The 20,805-nt window shown below is 56.1% G+C and overlaps 4 protein-coding genes across 4 annotated transcripts; 2 read left to right on the forward strand and 2 right to left on the reverse strand.

Annotated features, from left to right (window-relative positions):
- Positions 1-27: 27 nt before the first annotated feature.
- JN550_000257 (uncharacterized protein) lies at positions 28-4,433 on the reverse strand (the record flags this gene model as incomplete). Its single annotated transcript, XM_049313889.1, has 2 exons — positions 28-524; positions 578-4,433. The coding sequence occupies 2 exons, from the start codon at positions 4,431-4,433 to the stop codon at positions 28-30; spliced, it is 4,353 nt and encodes a 1,450-aa protein (XP_049177546.1).
- Positions 4,434-5,284: 851 nt separating this feature from the next.
- Positions 5,285-7,844, forward strand: JN550_000258 (uncharacterized protein; the record flags this gene model as incomplete). Its single annotated transcript, XM_049313901.1, has 2 exons — positions 5,285-7,423; positions 7,476-7,844. 2 exons carry the CDS (start codon positions 5,285-5,287, stop codon positions 7,842-7,844), a joined length of 2,508 nt encoding a protein of 835 aa, XP_049177547.1.
- A 5,066-nt stretch (positions 7,845-12,910) lies between these two features.
- JN550_000259 (uncharacterized protein) lies at positions 12,911-17,559 on the forward strand (the record flags this gene model as incomplete). The annotated part of the gene is made up of 3 exons (XM_049313912.1): positions 12,911-13,465; positions 13,520-17,388; positions 17,454-17,559. The coding sequence occupies 3 exons, from the start codon at positions 12,911-12,913 to the stop codon at positions 17,557-17,559; spliced, it is 4,530 nt and encodes a 1,509-aa protein (XP_049177548.1).
- A 2,559-nt stretch (positions 17,560-20,118) lies between these two features.
- On the reverse strand, positions 20,119-20,780 carry JN550_000260 (uncharacterized protein; the record flags this gene model as incomplete). The annotated part of the gene is made up of 2 exons (XM_049313923.1): positions 20,119-20,580; positions 20,685-20,780. The coding sequence occupies 2 exons, from the start codon at positions 20,778-20,780 to the stop codon at positions 20,119-20,121; spliced, it is 558 nt and encodes a 185-aa protein (XP_049177549.1).
- Between the last annotated feature and the right edge of the window lie 25 nt (positions 20,781-20,805).

Raw genomic sequence — 20,805 nt, forward strand, 5'->3', positions numbered from 1 at the left:
CCTTCCCATACCTGCCGGACGCCAAACCTAGTCATCTTCCTCCTCAGCCTCAAAGCCCTCCTTGACCTCCTGGGCAACTTCTTCGGCGTCCTCCTCGGTGCCCTTGACGCCTTCGACATACTCGCTCTCGTCCTCTTCGTTGACCGGTTCCATGACCTCGACGATCTGCGCTTGAGGCAACCCGTTTTCCTCCTGAAGTTGCTTGATCCGCGAGTTTGTCATCTCGAAGACGAATTGACCAAGGTGCTCAACGCCTTCCATGACAGCCTCGCCCGGAACCGTAGCACCGTCCTCGCTAGCTAGCAGACGCTCCGAGGGCCAGAGCTCGCCAGTGGCGAGAGCAAGTTTGTCGGGCCGCTGGAGGAGCAGTTCGAAGGCCGGCTTCAGCTCATAACAAGACTCGAAAACTTCACGTCTGCCAAGGATATAGAGACCAAGCCGGGCACGGGACAGTGCTACAGTAAGACGGCGAATATCTCGTAAATAGCCAACGCGCGACGTGCGAGTCAGTGAGAGAATGATGTCTATAAACTTATTAGCAATCTGAGACGGCTCGGCTGCAATGGATGTGACCTACAGTCGTTCTGTTCGCCCTGATACTTGTCGACCGTTGTCACGATCTTGGGCAAACCAAAGATGGAGTTCTTTGCACACCGATGGGAGAGGACGTCTTTCACAAGGGCACGCTGGCCGGCATAAGTGGTGAGGATGCTGATCTTATCTGCAGGGTATCCGAGCAGACGCATGTACTGGTAGATCGCGACCGCATACTCAGCCTCGCCTAGGTTCTGAATGAAGTGGGGCGTCGGTTCCATCTCACCGCGGCCCTTATAATCGGGCACATTGATGAATTGGAAATCGTACTTGAAGCCAGCATTCGCGGTTTGAAACTCTGGGAGACTTTCCACGTGGGGCAAGTTGCCGAGACTCGGGTATCGCCATTGATATAGTGCTGCAATGGAGGGACGAGCGCGACCTTGTTGATCCAGCGTGATCACAGGAATTCCAAGGCGAACCAGACGAGAGAATAGAGACTGCTCGAGATTCGCAAAGTGTCTGAAAGCAAAGTTCTGGATGACTGGCGAGTTCTGGTAATGATCACCGCAAAGAACCACCCTCTGTAAAGGTGTTTGACCATCCTTGGGCTTCTGCATGGCGAGCGGGATGAAGTTCTCGACTTCGGTAATCTGGGCGGCTTCTTCCATGACCACATTGTCGTATTGGAAGCCAAGGTTGGCTATTTCGCTTCGCCTCATAGCAGCGTGGGTTGAGGTCATGGCGATTATGCGCGCCTCGTTCGTCAGAAGGTAGTTGGCCTTGTCCTTTTCCCTTTTGAGGATTTCGAATGGCTGAACATCCTTCAGCTCAGAAAAGATCTTGGATATGTGGTGGTAGCAGCCATTGGCAATATCCAGGACTGTAGGACTGTCTGCATCCGCAGGAAACAGTGGCTGGGGCGCGTTGGAAAAGTATTGGTGAAAAGGAAATGCATGGACAATATCCGAAGGTGAGGCATCCGCTGCCTTCGTGGCCTCTGTAAACTTGGTCCACGCAGGTTCAATGTAGACAGAGTTGAAGTACCCAGCGGTCTCGGCGGAGTTACCGTGGGCTCCTGGAGCGCCAATGCTCGCTGCTAGGCGATTGACTTCCTGAAGATATTGATCGCGGTTCTCCATGAATGACTCTACCCGGCCATGTTTGCTGAAACTACCTTGCAGCTCCAGCTCCTCTTCGCCGTGACCAAGACGAAGCAGGTGGCGTTGGTCAATGTCTAAAGCTGCTATCTTGGCGAAGAGTTGGTTTAACGCCTGGTTGGAATGTGCAATGAGAAGTGTCCGCTGCTCCGGGAAGTTGTGGTATATGTTGTTAATGATTTGGGTGGCTACATCTGTTTTTCCAGTTCCAGGTGGACCGACAATGACTGTGAGACCTGGCTGTGTACCGGAGATGATGGCATCGATTTGAGTAGCTGTGAAACGAACGGAGTTCCATTTGGGCGCATCAATGGGATACGGCCCCGTGTTCGGAGGCTTGTATGTGGAAACATGATACGTCTCCACCTCGGCCAGGAGAGCAGGTTCAGCGTCCCTTCTTCTCTTCTTGGACGGCTTGGTTTGAGGCACTTCTGTCGCTTTGTCGACCGACTCGAGCACGTATGGAGGTCCAAAGCTGCCCGAGACATTGAAACCAGGCTCGACAGCCTTCCCGGGCATGCTCTCCACGAGATGTTGCCAGTTCAGGAACGTGTCTCGGTAATCTATCTTCTTCACTCGGTTTGGTAGGTTCTTGTAGGTTGCGGCCGCTGGATCACCGTAACCAAGGAATACTTCATGCAGCCAAGGTGCCAGAGGCACCTCAGACTGGACGAGATTGCAGATCGACTCCAAGACCGGCTTGAAGTTGTTCTCGCGCCCGCTTCTTCGGATGATGAGGTTGATTCTGTCGTATACTTCTAACTTGCCCGATGAATGACGTTGTGTATCTTGCTGATAAGTCTCCGCGTCAAGTTTCAACTGAACCCTACGCGAAGATGAACGAATCCCCCCATTCAGATGAGCATTAGGGTCTTTGATTGAACGGCCTTTGTCGTCGGTGATTTGGACGACCTCGGCCGTTCGCACAGCTACTATTCCAAGCCTCTCGGCCTCCGACGTGGGTTTACTGTCCCCATTCGATGTGCTCTTCATAAGGGAAGCATCTACCGAGACCAGGAACACAATATCGTTTGGCCGCAGAGAGTCCCACTCGTAACGCACACGGTCGGAGAGACGACGAAGATCCAGAGATATCTCGGCGCGGACAGCTGAGGGCTTTCGCTCCCCAACCAAGGGCGGCACAACCTCAAGGATAGAGACCTTGGAAGTGGGTAACGCCATCTTGGAGGAACCAGCAAACCTCGTTTCACCAGATCTCCCAACCTCGGGGCGTAGCCGCCTGAGAGCAGTTTCAATGTCATTCCGGATTCCATGGAAGGACTCAGCTCGATAAAGTACCATGGCTCGCCATAGGAAATCCACAACAGACAGGTACTGCAGGTTCAGCTTGGGCAGGGCAAGAGGCTTTGAACCGTCGTAGTCATCGGTCGTGGACATGAGCACATTCCACAATTCGACTTCCGTTGGCAAGTTCGCGGCTGCGAACTGTTGGAATGTTTTCCTGCGCTCAAAAGTGGTGACGATTGCCTCAATCAGGAAAGCTCGGTCTACTGTGACATTGGACGACGGAGGGTATTCCGTCCTCAAATCCAGGAACACGGCCAAATTCAAGACTTCATTGTCTTGTAGCGGCTCCAACAGACTCTTGAGCTCGGCGCCCTTCTCAATAGAGCCATAGTTGGAGAGCGCCAGCACGGCCAGCTTGTCCTTGAAATGGCGAAATGCTACCTGCTGCAGCTTCTTCAGAGCGTTACAGTGGCGCTCATACGTTTCTGATTGACTGAGCTGAATACCCGTTTGATCGTCAATGTTGAAGTAGGTGTAGTCGCGCAACAAGAACCATTGCCTACGCAGGAGGGTGCTTTCTTCAGCATTGTACATGGGTGACAAGCTGATGGCTACCAGCAGATGCAGGTCCTGGAGCAAGGTGTTGACGTATCTCCTGGTCGGCAATGAGCTCTGGAGGTCAATGAGAAGCTCCATGAAGCGTGAGGCGTAGAGAAGATGCTCGGCGGAGAATTTGGGCTGGTGGAGCATGCTCATGAAATGCAGAGTCAGGGCGAGAAGCCATTGCCTTTCAAAGCGCAGGCGGGTCTGTGTCTCCTCGTCGGCGGACTCGTATCTCCTGGCTGCAGCCTTCCATGCCTTCTTGAGGTGCGCATTATCTGCGAGCCTGGCGTCGCGCTTCGTCTCAGATGATAAGCCGTGCCAGATGGAGATGGACACCAAGGGCGCGCATTCCTTTCTCACAATGGCGCAGTCCAGGCTCTGGAAGGCGTTGATGATGAAGCATAGAAGATGGGTCCGGATGGTGAGGGAGAGGGTCTGGTCCAGGGCCATGGACAAGATGCGGCGGAACAACAGGGAGAAATCGTCGGGACGGTCCTCGAAGATGGGCCAAGTCTCGAGGCGCTCGCGGGCCTTGACATTGGTGATGAGGGCGATCAGCAAGACATGGAAGTTGGAGGCGTCGTCCGAGTAGCCGGGCCACAGGTAGCTTTCCAGGACCTGGAGGCCCTCGAGCACCAGTAGGGCCTTGTACTGGAAGCCGTCCTTCTCCAAGGCGTCCCACAGGTCCTGCTTGACGACATTCTGCTTGACCTTGACCTTGGCCTTGGACTTGGCGCCGCGCTTGGTGGTCTTCAGCCAGTGCTGGCGGGCGAGCTGGGCGAACTCGGACTCGCCCTCGATGTCGGCGGCCGTCGGGCGGGCGGTGTCTGGCTTCGGGGCTTGCGACTTAGGCTCACGGTTGCTCTTGAGGCGCTTGGCCGTCGACATGGTTCCTCGCTAGGGGCCGAGCAGGCGGGACATGTGCGTGGGATCCCGACGACTGCGCGCGCGTGCAGCTGGACGTGTGCGATGGGCGGGCGCGTGACCGTGGAGGAGGGTCCTGTGTGACGGACGGCGTTGCTTGGAGGAGCTTCTGCGGCTGGGTGAAGCTGTCTCTTGGAATTTTTGGTTGATCGAGGTTAAGAGGTTAGTTGGAGCTGCGGGTCGATCTGTGGCGTCGAGTGGATGGCGCAGGCCCGGCGGACCAATGGCGCGTGCTGTCAGGGCGCGCCGATTCTCTGTAGCCGATGGTCCCATCCCATCCCATCCCATCCCATGCCCCATGTCGCGTGTCCCCCAGGCCGGGCCGCCCTCTGTTCTTTAGCGCGTCCCTCCTTCTGATTCACAGGCCTCACAGGGCCAACGGGCCAACACGGCGGACAGGGGTGCCTGTTTTAGCGCATGAAGTCACCCAAGGCGCGCCCAAGGTCAGCTCCAGGGCAGCCATTTTCTGGCGGTGACCGGCGGCAGAATGCGCGCCAGCTCCAGCCCGTTCATTGTGCTGGCTGGTCTTACTGTCGTTAGCCTTCATTGCGGAAGTGACTGTGCGATGCGAGGTCTTGAATTGAGCGCCGAAAGCACGCCAGCCCCGACAACAAAGACCCTTATGCGCTTCAGCTCCGTGTAGACAACACCGCCCGGACCTTCGAATGCCCCATTGATGACGCTATAGCATGACTTAGCACCTTCACCTGCATCCTTGGTGCGCCGTGACCTGTTGCGACACCGAGGCCATCCTGCCTCAAGTGCGACCTGACCCTTGCTTGGCTCCCAACTCGCAAGCCACGCCGCAGGCCACGATGCCTTCCTTCGAAGACTACGTCGCAGACGTACCGCAAGTCGTCCGCTTTGATGAGGCCCTCGCCGAGGCCCTCGGCCATGCCCAGGTCGTCAAGCCCGCTTCCTCGGTCGAGCCCGCCCTGACCAAGCCCGACTTCGCCCTCCTCTTCTCCCAACTGCCCACCATCTTCCCCGACAGCTCGGCGCAGGACCCTGGCGCCGATGGAGCGCAGAAGGCGCGTCAGTTCCTGGCCGTTGAAACCGTGATGCGCCGCCGCTTCGACACCCTGCTCGCATCCACCCCCATCCAAGCTCCCGAATTCGTCGAGGTCTGGAACATTCTTGACGTCGTGACCGCCCTGGCCGAGAGCGAGCAATGCGACTCCTCCCTCCCCTTCCAGCTCATTGAGGTGCTCATAGACAGCCAGACGATACAAGGATGTCACATTGTCTTCGACTACCTCGAGTCACGCCGCGAGCGCCTCGTCAAGGACTGGACCAAGAACAAGAGCATGGTCATTCTGCGGACTTGCAACGAGCTCCTGCGCCGTCTTTCGCGCGCCGAGGATATCTCTTTCAGCGGCCGTGTCTTCATCTTCATGTTTCAGAGTTTTCCCATGGGCGACAAAGGAACCGTGAACCTGAGGGGAATATATCACACTGAGAATGTCACTACGTGGGAGGAGATCCCCCCAAAATCCGAGCTGGAGGCGGCGGATAGCATGGAGGTAGATACGAAGGAGGAGGCGACCCCTAAACCAGTCTCAACTGGCACCAAGGCTGTGTCCTTCGACGCCAAGGACAAGGCTGCACCGGAAAAGGCCCTCGGCCCCGACGCGCTGTATCCCATATTTTGGTCGATGCAGCAGTACTATAGCCAGCCGACAAAGTTGTTTGACTCTGAGAACATGGCCAAGTTCAAGTCTGGCTTGGAAGCCACGGTGGCCGCATTCGACTCGGTTGCCCAGGGGCAGCGCACGTCGAAAGCCCCAGATGAGACCAAAGATCCATCCAAGAAGCGGAAGAGACTCGATGTCGAGACGTCCGACAGCAGCAACTTCAACCCCAAGTATTTGACTAGTAGGGACCTCTTCGAGTTGGAGATGAGCGACTTGTTCTTCAGGCGACACATTCTCATACAGGCCATCATAGTTCTCGACTTTCTGAGGTCACTGACGGCGGCAGCCAAGGCCAAGTCTGCCACCATCCAACATCCCAACAAATCCGTCATGTATCACGACAAGACGACCTCGGAAGAAGATGACAAATGGGCCGAGGCTATGAGAAACAGGATCTACGAGTATATCTGGGCTGGGCCGGACGGCCAATATGTTCACCGCATAATACAGGCAGTCACTCAACGGGACAAAGGCTGGTCACGGTGGAAGCAGGAAACGTGCCCCAATATCGAACGGCCAGCGGTCACGCCCGATGCATTCAACGAGGCGAAAGCATCAGCGAAGAGGATGGCTACAAACAAGAGGCTGAGACCACACCCCATGGCATCCCTGAGTCTCGACTTTCTGAAAGTGGAAGACGAAGAAACAGCCATGGGGAAGTTCAAGGACGCGGCTAGGTGGAAATTGCCAGAGCTTGCTTCGTTCAAGGACAAGATTTCTGAGGACGACTTGGAACTTGATTTCGCGAAGAGCGAGAAGGAGAAGACCCATATCATTGAGGCGAAAGCCAGCAAAACCTGGAGAGCATTGAGGATAGCGAGCAGATCGAGGCTTGCTGCGTTTGACAAAATCGATGACTGGCAAGATATCAGCGCCGTCTTCGCAGACCCAAACGCACCTGGTGTGAAGGAAGAGGATGAAGAAGAAGGGGAGGTAGGCCGCAAGCCGGAAGATACACTCCCGATCATTATATCCGGGCCAACGGGCGTTGGAAAGTCAGCCTTGATCGCCATGCTCCAGGAAAAGCAGCCCCGCGTATTTCAGAAGCTGCTGCAGCATACTACACGACAGCCGAACGAGGGCGAGATTGATGGCCAAGACTACCATTTCGTAGACTCGGCTACATTCAACCGGATGTCGGACAACGACCAGATTGCTTTCATGAGCTCAAAAGAAGACGTCGACTTTGGCATCAGCAATAAACTCGCAGGCTCGATCCAGGAAGCTGGGAAGGTTCCGATCTTGGAGCTGGATCACGAGGTAAGTTTGATGCAAATCCACATGTCTCGGTCGTGTGCTAAGTATTCTGTAGTCTGTTCTGAGCGCCAAAGAATGGGATTATAAGGCCCGCGTGGTCCTCATCTCCCCTCCCACCATCGAAGAGCTTGAGACGCGATTGAAAAGCTCGGGAAAGCACGCCGGGGACACCATTCCGGATCTCCTCAAAGCCGCACAGGAAGAGGGGGAGAAGTGGAAAGCTAACCACTCTCTCTACAGTATTGAGATCACCAACGGTGACCAAGACAGAGCTTACAAGGCCCTGGAGGAGTTTATCTATGGCTCTGCCACAGAGACGAACGGTATCAATGGCGAAAGCACGGCCAAGGAGGACGACGTCACCATGGACGATGCTGGTGTTGAAATGAACGGAGAGGCAAAGCCGGAGACGAACGGCAGCTAGACGTTGCAAGGCATGTTTCATCCATCCACCTTCTAGGTGCAAGCCGAGCATAACGACACCGACCTTCGAGTGAGACACAGTTGGTTTTCGTAACGAGTATACTGGCATCTGTAGATATCATGGGGCAGTCGTCGACAGAATCTTCGCCTTCGGAGCTCTCTGGGCTGACAGCCCCTCAGCGGGCAGGGCTGAGCAGTTCATCCTCACGAGCACAGAGGATAGATTAGACGAGTTTCGACATTGTACAAGATACCCATTATATTGGATCAAACCATGTCCCAGATGTCTTTGGCCTGGTGTGATATGACTGTGAACAAGCGTTGTATGAGAAAACGTGCTTCTATTGACGTAACGTCTATATCTACGTGCTGATTATACACAGCAGTATGTGCGTGACACACCTATTATACAACTTACTATACTGATGAGGTACCGCATGTCCCGTTCATCAAGTGATGAACCCTATACGCAAGACAGCGCCACACAGAACCATTGGCTATTCTCCGCAGGTGGAAAGGGACCGGCACTGCACGCGAAGAAAAAAAAATATCTCAAAGAAACGAACACATTGGCTCTTCGGTGGTTGCCCACCCGAGCGCTGAGGTCATTCTGCATACACCACATAGTCTGCTGCATCCATGGTGGGGGGGTTTTGGAAGACCGAGAGAAAAAAAATCTGGAAGACAGGCAAGATCGGCGGCCAATGGGCGCAGGCGGCTCTGCGGCATCGAACAGGGTTCGCGAGGGCGGGCGTGCGGGCGCTGTTCTAAAATAGGGATGCCGGTACGTGCCAGGCTTTGTGGAATTAGGGGGGGAATGAGACATTTGGGCAGCCATGTGTGACTACGTCAAACTCCTTTTGGGGGGCGCTTCATTCCTAGCAAGATGATTCGAGCGCAGTGTCATACTTGCCGCGGCGGCGCATGAAGGGCTATGCTGCTGCGATTGTGCTTCCGCAACTGATGGGGTGAGCCCAGCGACCCAGATTGCCAGAGACCCGTGCAGGGCGAGGTGAAAGGAAAACCACCGTCGTTGGTCAAGTCAGGGTCTATCGAATGTGGCGAGGACGACTGGGTTAGGAACCTCCTTTCGCGGGCATAAGCCGTAAACCCCGTCGCCTCTGGGCGAGTAGCTTCCCCTCGAGGCATGATGAAGCGATAGCCTGGCAGCCTGGATAGGGAACTGCCCCAATCCGAAAGAGATGCGTCATCTATGTATGCTGACCTTGAGATGAGTCAATCGGCTTGGCTTGGCTTGTCTTGGATAGGCGAGTCTGCACATGTATGCTTATTGCTGTCGCTGGGTGGCAAAGGAGTCACGTTGACTGGGTCCTCGTACGTCCGTCGACACGGCCCTCCGTTGCATCCGGATACCCTCTTTCCTTTCGGCCGTTCATCTAAGAGATCGTGGTTGAAGGATTCGTTCGTGTGACTCTATAGGTGACAAATGTGTCATCAAAAGACCAGCACTACGAGAAGTGCTACATCGCCATCCACTCGATACCTTCTTGAGAAGACTTAGGGAAAAGTCGACCAGGCCGGGTTGACCAGTAGTTTAGGCTCGATTTAACAACAACTAGTTTAGCGGGATTTTGGGCTATAGCCACAGGACGACACCAAGTGCCAACCGAGCTCTGTGATTGACTTTTATCCAATTATCCGCACTCGCCCATGCTGGCTATTGGGCTGTTCGAAGTTCATCCCAAGATATTATTTAATGATTGTATACTTTGCAGAAATGTCGCTCGCGAGGATCTTGCGGCAGGAGAGTATTTAGGTCTTGAACTATGCAAATCGTACTAGGCAAGAGGACAATGTCCCCATTCCGTTTCTAGGACAGTGATTGACCTGCCAAGTAGAACACCACTAAGAAAGAACCTAACTGAAGGCGTTGCGTCTTCTTCCTTTCGGGTTTAGCGCCGTCGCTCTCAGACGCTTTCGGGGCGCATCTGTGACGCCTGTGAACCTTGGAAAATCGCCGCGACTGCAGCGAAGAGGCAGATGCCCTGAACTGTAGAGTAGAGTAGAGAGGTGCAGGTCGCATATCACCTTACGCTCCACCTGGCAAGCAGTAAGCATGATGGCAAGCGCTGAAGTACTAATGTGTATAATCGCCGTTGCATATCAGCCTTCTCATGATTGGTAGAAGCGGTCCAAAAGCTGCTGTTGGGAGGATGAGTTCGGATGAGACGATTTTGGTATCCGGGTACGGTGTCTGAACCTGTACAAGGGTCTTTGCAACCCAAGGCAAGCAATCTGGCAATCTCGCGTGGGCGACATGGGGTGACACGCTCTGAGGGACCGGGAGCGTGTTTCGAAACACAACTCTATCGCCGAGATGGCCGCGGGAAGTACGAACCAGCAGGGTGAACTGCAGCAAGGCGGGAGAATGCAACAGAATTCGCCGAAGCTGCAAAGCATTCGTCGACGCTTCCATGTCGATCGCTGCACACAGCCTTGGACCATTGCCCTGAAAGAGGCGCTGAAAAGGACGGCCGGTCTCCTACGTACTGTGGGAGGCGTACGCCTCGCATGTATGTATCTGTGACACGGCCGATATACCAGGGCTGTTAATTGCATGCAGCCACTGCGGTTGCATTAATTAAACGCGCCTGGCCTGAACATGGCACATGGGAATCTCGAAAATTGCCATACTGATAACAACGGGGCGGCGTTCGCGACACCCGGGCCAACAAAAGGCTAGCGATCGATAGAGCGAGCATATGAACCCAGCTCGCCCAGGTATGGGAGAAACAAATGTGCAAAACCGTTTCTGGTCTAGTCAGCCATGTCTGAGTCGCTGGGAGAGAAAAGGGATGACGTTGCACGCCCCCAAGGAGAAAAAAAAAAGGTTGATCCGTAGAAGGGCAGCTTTCACGCGGAGAGCATTCATACGCTCGCACGGAATAGAAGATGGCTGTTCGTGCGTACCTAGTAGGGCGCATCTTGTCAGGTTGCTAGAAATTTAGTAGACATGCCGCCTGCGTATTCTGACAAGTTGCCGTCCAAAACGGCCGACGCTGACGCGAGCAAGCAGCGACTTTGGGTGACAAGTTACGATGCGGCTGCGGTCATATCGATGTTTGCTGTCCAAGCCATGCTGGCCCTTGGTGTACAGGATCCATCATTTTCTTGCGGATCCATCTGTGACTATTCTTATTTGTACAGTATATGCGACGCAAGATAATGAATATTGTCCCGGGATTTGAGATCCACAGCAGAAGCCGTCCGACATGCATTCCTGTGGGCGACGCCAGGTTGCCAGGCCGATAATGCTAATCGGAAGGCGTCGCCAACCGTCGAAGCTCTAGGGCAATTAGTTAAAGTAGAACTGTTGCTAGTCTGATGGTTAATAGAGTAGTTGCGCTTCTCTCGTATCAGCTTTGCTTCCCCGGCCCTGGTTACTGCAGTGTAGCTCTGCCGTCATCGTGAGGGAGCTGCGTACAGTGCCTATACCATATTTTTTTTGTGTCCAGGTGAAAGGCACATGCAGAGAAGATTCACTAGCTCGCCTTGACTCTCTGCTCCGTTGCTGCAAGTTACCTGACTCCGGAGCCGGTCAGCTCCTGTGACAGAAATTGTGCGGTCGCAGCCATCTTACGGGACCGAGGGGTTCTAGAGGAATAGGCAGCAGCACTGCCGCAGATGGCGGGCTCAAACGGCGCAAGTCCAAGCACCATCGTGTCGACCTCAGAGAATGTGTGGTGAAGAGGAGACGGGGACAGACAGAGAGCATGGGGTTGCTGGGCAGTGGGCACTGGGCACTGGGTCCTAAGTTGGAGGGAAGGGCACAAGGTAGAAGAAGTACCTGGGCCATAGAGTTTGGGCTGCACAGGTACAGAGGTTTAGCGGCCCAAAAATACATCAGACCGGACCAATTTACTCGCACACGGGCTGGAGAGAGCGAGAGAGGGCGAGAGAGGGAGAGAGGAACCTTGGAAGGGGAGGGAGTGTGAGGAGCGGGCCGGCTCTACAGAGTGATGGAGGTAACTAGTCACACAGTAACACACTGGGTGCTGGCTCTGGCTCCGGGGCTCTGACGCTCTGGCGGCCAAGCAGCAACGCAGCGCAGCAACGCAACACAACGCTACCCACCCCCCCGGGCACACCAGCGGCCCAGCCCAGCAGCCCAGCCGGCCAGCCAGCCCTTTTCCCCCTTGGGCTGCTCTCAAATTTTTTTGAAAAAGTTCTCCTCCTTCCACCACCCACGATCACGATAAGTGACTGACCAGAAGAACTCCATCCTTCTAGGTCATCCCCCCCTCTACCCGTTGGATTTCATCGAGGTAGAATCCCCCCTAGAGTCTCTCTGATCCCACGCAGAGCAGACATCTCTCCACTCTTGTACTTCTAGTCCCTTTCTCCTCATCCCCGAGAAGAGAAGGCGAAGTCAAGTCGAGCGACCTGTCCGGATCCAGATCTCACGATTTCGATCTCCCGGCAGACGAGGACAACCTCCCACCACCCACGGCCAACCCAGGACACAGACAGACGGCACTTCTCCGGACGGCCCTGCATCTGTTCCGCCTGCGCCTTCATTGTTGCGACAGCTTAATCGTTTCCGCCGTGCCTGCGATACCCCCATCTGGTTCATTGCTTTTCTCGCATCTGCAGGACCACCCGAGCATCGACAGACAGCCCAGCCGCCGTCCGCCCTACGCCCTACCTTGTTCGCGAGACCCGCATCTTGTGTGTTTGTGTTCTCGAAGAAAAAAGACTTTGGGACGCGTGCAAAGGAAGAAAAGTCAGAAGGACTGAGCAACTTAATCTAATTGAATTGTCGAAAGCACAAGCCACCTACGACTTAATTTTCGTGTCTGGCATCCATTCACTTCTGATTCTTCACCACCCCGGCAACAATCGAGTTTGACATTCGATTGTCTTTTCCCACCCATCCTCGCATTGGTCTCCGGTCAAGACACGGCTCTTTTCTTTTTCCTTCGAGCGCGCACTTTTCCTGCAAGCACGAAGGCAAAATAAAAAAGAGGTTTCATCTTCGACAGCCCCATCGCACAACTACACAACCAACCTCACGAACTCACGCGCGACGACCGTCCATACACACATATGACTTCCACCGCAAACCAGCAAACGCCCAGTCCCGCACCAAACGCCTCGACCACTTCGTACGCATCCGCCGCCGGCGCGCAAAAGAAGCAGTCGACGCCGCTGGTCGCGACAGGCACGAACGCGCCTCTGGTAGCTACCGGCTCGTCGCAACATGCCAAGTCGAACTCAGTTTCGCCCGTAAACGGCCGCAACCCCATCATGCCGGCTGTCCCTGCCGTCGCCCACGGCACTTCCAACGGAGAGAACCACGCCCGAAAGCCCTCTGTCACTATGAGCGCAACCGGCCCCAACAGCTATTCCGCCAACAACGGCGGCGCCGCTGGACCCAAGATCCAGTTTGGCTTCAACCCGTCGCCTGCCGTCTCGCACAGCACTCCTCAGGGCGCCAGCGCCCCGATCCCCATCCCCAACAGCAACAACCAGCGCGTGCCTTCGCCCCAGAACTCGCCCTCTCCCATCCCCCAGCCTTCGGCTAGTGGTGGCCGCCCCCCGTCCAGCGCCCAACCCGGCGGTGCCGTCACATTCGGCAGCTTCGGTGCCAACAGCGGCGAGGTTGGTCAAGCCTCCAGGGTCCTGTCGGCTCCTCATGCTAACGTAGATTTGCAGACACACATGCGCCGCACTTCGGCAGCCTCGCAGAACGCCTCGCACATCCGGAACGAGTCCAACCAGTCTTTGGCCAGCGACCCCAACAACCAGGGCGGCCCACCCGGCCGTGGAGGTTTCTCGCAGGGAGGACGTGGCCGTGGTGGATACAACCCGAACTACAACGGTTCTCACCAGGCCATGGGCTACCCCCCGAACGGGACGCCGCCCTTCCGTCCAGGCCACCCGGCCGGCCAAGGCCGCGGTGGTATGCCACCGAACTTCACTCCCCGACAGTCGTACGGACCCGGCACTCCTCCGATGGGACGTGCTAGCCCAGCAATGGCACCCGCCATGCCTCAGCCGACCGCCCAACCTTTCTTCTACCAGCCGCCGAACATGAACGGCCCCATGCAGCCGGCTATGCAACCTGTAAATACCCCTCCCCTCTATGATACGTACGACTGCACGTCAAACAAGCAAGGCAAGAGAAGGAGTCAACGTGGTCGTGATGTGGATAAGTTTTCCACCGGACGACACCGCTCTCAGTCGAACGATTTTTCCCGAGAAGGCGGCAGAACTCGGCGCTACAGCAAGCGCATGGATTCACGCTTCCCTCAGGGTCTATCATGGCAAGAACCTCGCCGTGGCCAGTTGCCAGCGGAGAGAGGAGAGCGGATTGACATGCACCCCCCTGAGCAACCTCCTCCTGTCCCCTTTCCCCCACCCCATTTCTCTTCTGTCCAAAAGATGCGTCCCTCGAAAGGAGGCCTCGACATCTCTCTGTCTCCTGAGAGTGGTAATTTTGAGCGTTTGCTAATAGGACTTCAACAACAGCAGTACTATCCTCAACAGTATGACCCACGCATGGCCCCGCCTTACATGTACCCCATGGGCCAGGCACATTCCCCTGCCCCTGGATATCCGGCTCCCTTCAACGGCCCTCCTCAGCCTTTTGCTCCCAGCATGTCGCGTAACCCGTCGCAGGCTTCGGAGCCCAGACCTGCCTCGAGCACTGGGCCTACTCAGGCTTCTCAGGGTACTCCCCAACAGATTCCAGCCCAGATGAAGGGCGCGCCCGTCGTCGCGTCGGGATCCTCCGCACAGTTCACCCGCCCAAAGAAGAGCGCCGCTGTGACGATCCGAAACGCAGCCGGTGAGGTTGTCGACTTGGCTAACCTGAAGGCACCGGCATCGCCGGCTCCGAGTGCGCAATCCAAGACACCACCCGTCATTGCGTCTACTCCTCCCCCTCCGCCCAAGTCAGCTACACCCAAGACCACGGCTCCCGCTCACGTCCGAACCGACAGCACCGCCACCAAGACACAGGAAGAAGTGCAGAACGAGTTCAAGGCCAAGATCGCCAAGCAGCTCGCTGATGGTGAGAAGGCCAAGACCGTTGATGCCCCTGCAGCCAAGGAGGCACCTGCTGCCGACGTCAAGGCAGACGAAGAGGCCAAGCCTGCCGAGGAGCCCAAGGCCGAGGAGAAGAAGGAGGTCGCCGAGGAGGTCAAGCCAAAGGAGGAGCCCAAGGCTGAGCCCAAGGCCGAGCCTGAGCCGGCTGCTGCCCCTGCTGCCGCCGTCGATGAGGAAGACGAGATGGAGCGCATGATCCGCGAGATGGAAGAGGAAGACGCCAGGCGCGAGGCTGAGCAGGCAAAGATCACTCAGCGCAAGGCCGAAGAGAAGGCGGCCAAGAAGGCGGCGGAAGATGCGGCTGCTAAGGAGGCCAACTCGGATGCCAAGCTGCGCGAGGCTGAAAAGGAGGCCGAACGCCTCGAAGAGGAGAAGGAGCGTCGCCGAAAGGAAGCCGAAGGCAAGGCCGCCGGCGCCACCCCTGACGCCTTGGCCGGCAAGCTGGGCAGCATGAGCATTTCAGACAAGGACAGCTCTGCAGGCGAGGGTGCAGGCAAACCTGCCAACCTCACTATCAACGACAAGCCTGTGGCCGGTGCCAAGGTCAGCCCAGGTGATAAGCGCGGTACCAAGCCTGCTCCTCTCAACCTGAACACCAGTGTTGGAGTTGAGCCCCCTCAGCCTTCTGCCGCGCTGCAGTCGCTTCAGACCGCCAGGCTTATGGACCATGCTGATCTCAAGCGCCTGTCATACCCCGCAAGCGTCGCCTCCCCTAACCCGGCCCTCAACGCCGCTGTTTCCAAGAAGGGTACGTCGTTCAAGTACGACACAAGCTTCCTTCTTCAATTCAAGGGCGTGTACACCGACTCGCCGTCACTGGAGTTTGGCCAGCAAGTCAAGACCCTGATTGGCGATGGCGACGGTGGCCGTTCCGCATCAGCCAGAACACCCGCAGGATCTGGCCGGACCAACTCTAGAACCGGCGCCGGTGGTTTCCAGATGGGCCAGTTCGGTGCAGCAAAGACGCTGCCCCCTGGTACGACCTCGGAGCAACGCTTTGCCATGTCTACTGGACAGGCGGCGCGCCCTCAGCTGGGCGGTGCCATGAGCAGCTTCCAGCGACCTGGTGGCGCTTTCCCGGGAGGCAACATCATGTCGCGCACTCCCTCGAGCTCCAACTTGGGCCCCAACTCGCCCAGGACTGCCAGCTCGCGTCGGAATGCTAGCAAGCGTGATTACAACCCCAAGGCTGAGGCTCAGGCTGCTAAGACCATGCCCTTGACTGCCAACATGAAGATCGAAGCTTTGCAGGTATCGCAGACCGGCTGGAAGCCAACCAGCATTGGTGCGAAGCCAGCAGCACAAGTTACGGTCGCTGGTAACATGGATCCTCAGATGGTCCAACGTAAGGTCAAGGCAAACTTGAACAAGATGACACCCGAGAACTTTGACAGAGTATCTCAGGCCATCTTGGACATCGCCGCGCAGTCCAAGGAGGAGTCTGACGGCCGTACTCTGCGACAAGTCATTCAGCTCACGTTCGAAAAGGCCTGTGACGAAGCCCACTGGGCCTCCATGTACGCCCGTTTCGCTCAGCGCATGCTGCAGACCATGAGCCCCGAGATCCGTGATGAGAACATCAAGGATAAGAGCGGCAATGTCGTCGGTGGTGGAGCACTTTTCCGCAAGTACCTCCTGAACCGCTGTCAAGAGGAGTTTGAGCGCGGCTGGAAGACCAACCTGCCGGAACCAAAGGAGGGCGAGTCCAAGGAGGCCGCTCTCCTGTCCGACGAGTACTACGCTGCCGCTGCTGCCAAGCGTAAGGGTCTCGGTCTGGTTCAGTTCATTGGTGAGCTGTACAAGCTTGGTATGCTGACTGAGCGTATCATGCACGAGTGTGTGCTGAAGCTGGTGGATTTCAGCGGTACACCCGATGAGGCCGAGGTTGAATCGCTGTCTAAGCTCCTGCGCACCATTGGTGGCAACCTCGACTCTACCGAGAAGGGCAAGCTTATGATGGACGCCTACTTCCAGCGTATCCAGACCATGATCGATCTTCCCGAGCTGCCGAGCAGACTGCAGTTCATGCTCATGGACGTCTTCGACCTGCGCAAGGCTCGTTGGCAGTCCAAGGAGGCCAACAAGGGCCCCAAGACACTCGACGAGATCCGCGCCGAAGCCGAAGCTGCGGCTGCACAGAAGGCCGCCGAGGCAGCCAGGGGCAGCCAGCGAGGTGGTGGCCGCGCTCCCATGGGTCGTGGTGACGCTCGCCAGTTCTCGTCGGGCGGCTTCCCTCAGCAGGCTCCCAACCAAGTTGGAATGGATGATTTGAGACGCCTCAAGGGATCGGCCAACCGTACATCCAGCCAGAACATCTCATTGGGCCCTACTTCGATGTTCTCTTCGCGAAGCAACAGTGGCCGGCGACTAGGTCCGGGTGGTGCTTTGAGCCGCGGCAACGAGGACTCTGCCGCTTCTTCTCGCACCGGAACCCCTCCTACCAGGGAGGCACAAAGCAGCACCAATGCTTTCAGGTTAGTTCCACACCCCTTGCTCTTGATTGCTCATCGAACGGAATTTGATTGCTAACTCCCAACAGCCTCTTAGCCAACATGGAAGACAACCCGGCTTCACCTCCCTCGACGGCGGTTTCTCCCGCCTTGGCCAAGGTGACTCCTGACACCGCCGCAGCGGGCAAGGAGTAGTCGGTGAATTTTCCTTAACGTTTGTCACATTTGCTGCCTGCAAATCTGCATAGACTGGGAGGGGGCTGCTTTGCATTTACAAGGTTACTAAAATGTTTCCAAAAGTTACATCATCTCATGATACCTGGCTCCCATAGAGTCTTTCTCACCCTACTTGTCTCAATGGCATTTGTGTATTGGACTGCCTTTTTCACTTCTTCGCCTGTGTTCTCAGTACATTTTCCCAGCAAAACTCGGCGATGCATTGGTTCAGGGTCGTTAGTGAGGGGTTCTTTCCTATCCTGCACTGAGTCACGTTTTCCCGGTTTCAGGCGCACTTTTTTCCCACAATGAGAGGATGCAGATACGTGATGAAAGAAGACACGAAAGGGGCCGAGTGTATGACAGGGATCAGCCTGTCGTGGAGGGCGTTAAGTGTGCTCTCCCCTCCTGCCAACGTGTTAGAGGCGGGTGATAGGAGTGCATGTAAATACGAGGCAGAGACCGAGGGAAGGCGGAATGAGGCTGCGGAAGCTTGCTGTGTCCGATACTTGCATCCAGGACGCTGTGAGTCTCGCTCGTTGCTGAAGAGGTCCCATATGTTGCTTGCGCTGCGCACAAGAGGCTGCGGACCGCAGAGGGGGAGAAAGCAATTATGGGCCAAACTGTACATCATTTAATCTTTAGACGCCCTTGGGCCCGCAGCCAAGGGCAGAAGCAATTGATATTTCATGAAAGCAAAACACGGTCTCAGGTGATATATGTGTCCCAGTCGATGTGCCACTTCAACAGACAATGTGACTTGTTTCCCCTCCACTGATCAAGCAAGCAATGTGGTATAAGCTGCCTTGGCAAGCAAGGAAAGACTGTCCCTCCCAGGAGTGCTTGACATCCTCTGCAGCACATGGCCGCGGCCCAGACGGCCCCGTGCTACGTGACTCCGGCAGTCTGCGTATCTGTAAAATACGGCGATCTAACGACTCACTCTGTAGCGGCTCCAGGCAATCAGCAAACGGCAGGGCAAACCACCGACCAGGTCCCCCTGTCGTAGGGCCGCCTCGCACATGAGTGGGCTAAGAGCAAACGTTTACAGAAACAGACTTGCATTCAGTCTTCACTTCCGTCAAAGTACGGACAGGACAAACCGCTCGGCGTCCAAGCCCTTGAGACCCCTTCGCTCGTCCCCACGGCAGGCCAGGACGCTTTCACGGGGGTGAGCCACTGTGGCTGCATCAACAAGATGCAGCGGCGAGTCTGGAGAATGGAAGGGAGCATGGAAACCCGCTGAGTTCGGGGGGAAGAGAGTCCGCCGTGGTGTGGGTAGGAGGAGAAGAGTCTGTTAGTCGATAAGGGCGCTGGCGGCGCGTTTGACAAATACGCCGCTTAGGACAAGGAGCGAGCGCCCCCGTGTCCATACTTGTCATGTTGATCCCAGGGAACTCGGATGCGGCCTGCTGTTCACAGCCCTTGTTACTTGCCGAGACATGATCCACGATCGATGCATGTACAATAGAGACAGAGGCACGGGTTTGGCGCCTGTCTATCCGAGATCATAGATTTGGGTCGAGGCAAAGCCCAAGTGAAGCAGCGAAGCCATAAAGTACCACCTGTAGGAGACGCACCACCCCGACTAATCAGAGAGCCTAGAGTGAACGGCTCTTTGGAGGGCCGCTTGGCAAAGCAGCTCGTCTGCCACGGGGTATTTCTCCTGGTTGTAGGAGGCGGGTTGTCAGGCAAATGGCTGACTACCACATGAACGTTATCTTAGCCAATGATGAGAGAGAGATGCTTCCTTATAGTACCTCTTTTCCTTGTTATGCTATACACCATCACACAGACAGGAGCAGAGAAGATGATACGAGTGTGTGTGATTCGCTGAGCTGGGATCGGGCTCAGGATTGGATCATGTTGGTATAACGACAACATAGTAATTCTAGAACTGTCATAGTCAACCAGCTGGGGTTATCAAGGTCTTTCTCGAAGAATGATTCCAGTTATATTCTCTAAGCTAGTAAACACCAAATATTGCATTACTGGGTCCCTTGGCTCTATCACGGTCCATTCACTTTGAGAGGTCTGGGGCAGTTCCTGGTATGCAATGTATTGCCATTGGAAAGATTACGATTCTGTTACTCAATGGTCCTACTGAACGAGACAGAGTGGCATCGGGGATCTGAAGCAATGGCTCTGAACGACGTCTCTCTTCCCAGAGATACAGAGACGCAAAAAGACCAGAGGACTAGGCGTTCAGCAACGACATTTACAAACGTCCTAACAAGGAGCCTCGAGTCTTGAAACATGAGCCCAGTGGCGGTGTATCTATTTTTGTATGAAACCAAACGACTTTTTTTGTGGTAGACCCCACCTCGACCAGTAGATCTAGACATACCCCCAACGCCAGTAGATGCCGAAGTGCAGAAGCGAAGTCCGTAGAACGCCGTACTCTCGTCGGTCCCGGCTGTCGTGGCTGCAGTAGCCGTAATAGCAGCAGCAGCAGCAGTAGTAGTAGCAGCCAGGACCGTGAAACCATCCTCCCCCAACAGCTGCTCATCATCCACCCGTCCTCGCGCCCATGCCTCTTCAGTCGGAGTCGACCTCCATGCCCTCCTGGGCGGGCGGGGCGGCAAAGTCGAAGCCGCCGTCGACGCGGACCTTCTGGCGGATCTTCTCCTTGCCGAAGACCTTCTTGGTCTCGGAGGGCAGGACGTTCTGCTGCTCGAGGCGGGCGATCTCCTCCTGGTCGAGGCCCTGCTCGAGGGCGAGGCGGCGCTTCTCGGAGCCGCGCATGCGCGGGAGCAGGTGGCTGTGGGTATGGACGAGCTTGCGGGCGTCGGCGAGCTCGCGGGCGCGCTTGCCGGCCATGCGGCGCTTGTAGAAGACGCGCTCGCGCTTCTGGCGGATCTCCGAGATGCGCTCCATGGCCTTGAGCGTCTTCTGCACCAGGTCGCGGTTGTAGCGCACGGGGACGTTGCGGCGCTGGGCGAACTGCAGCGTCGAGTCGACCGTCATCTCCTTGCCGGCGGCCTTGCGGAACGCTTTGGTCTGTAGGGGGGAGATACAGCGTTAGCTCTTCTTGTTCTTGTTCTACTTGTCTCTCTCTCTCTCTCTCTCGCAAGATGGAGCGCGGGCGTGTGTGGACGACTTACCCAGGCCAGCTTCCTGGGGTTTCTCTTCATCTTGAAGTTCTTATGGCACTTGGACCTGCAGAAGCGGAACTGCTTGGCGTCGTTGCGCACGAACATGATGCCCTTGCCGGGGTCTGCGGTG

The sequence above is a fragment of the Neoarthrinium moseri genome (genome assembly GCF_022829205.1).
Source record: "Neoarthrinium moseri strain CBS 164.80 chromosome Unknown scaffold1_Wmoseri_CBS_16480, whole genome shotgun sequence".
NCBI classification, from domain to species: Eukaryota; Fungi; Ascomycota; class Sordariomycetes; order Amphisphaeriales; family Apiosporaceae; genus Neoarthrinium; species Neoarthrinium moseri.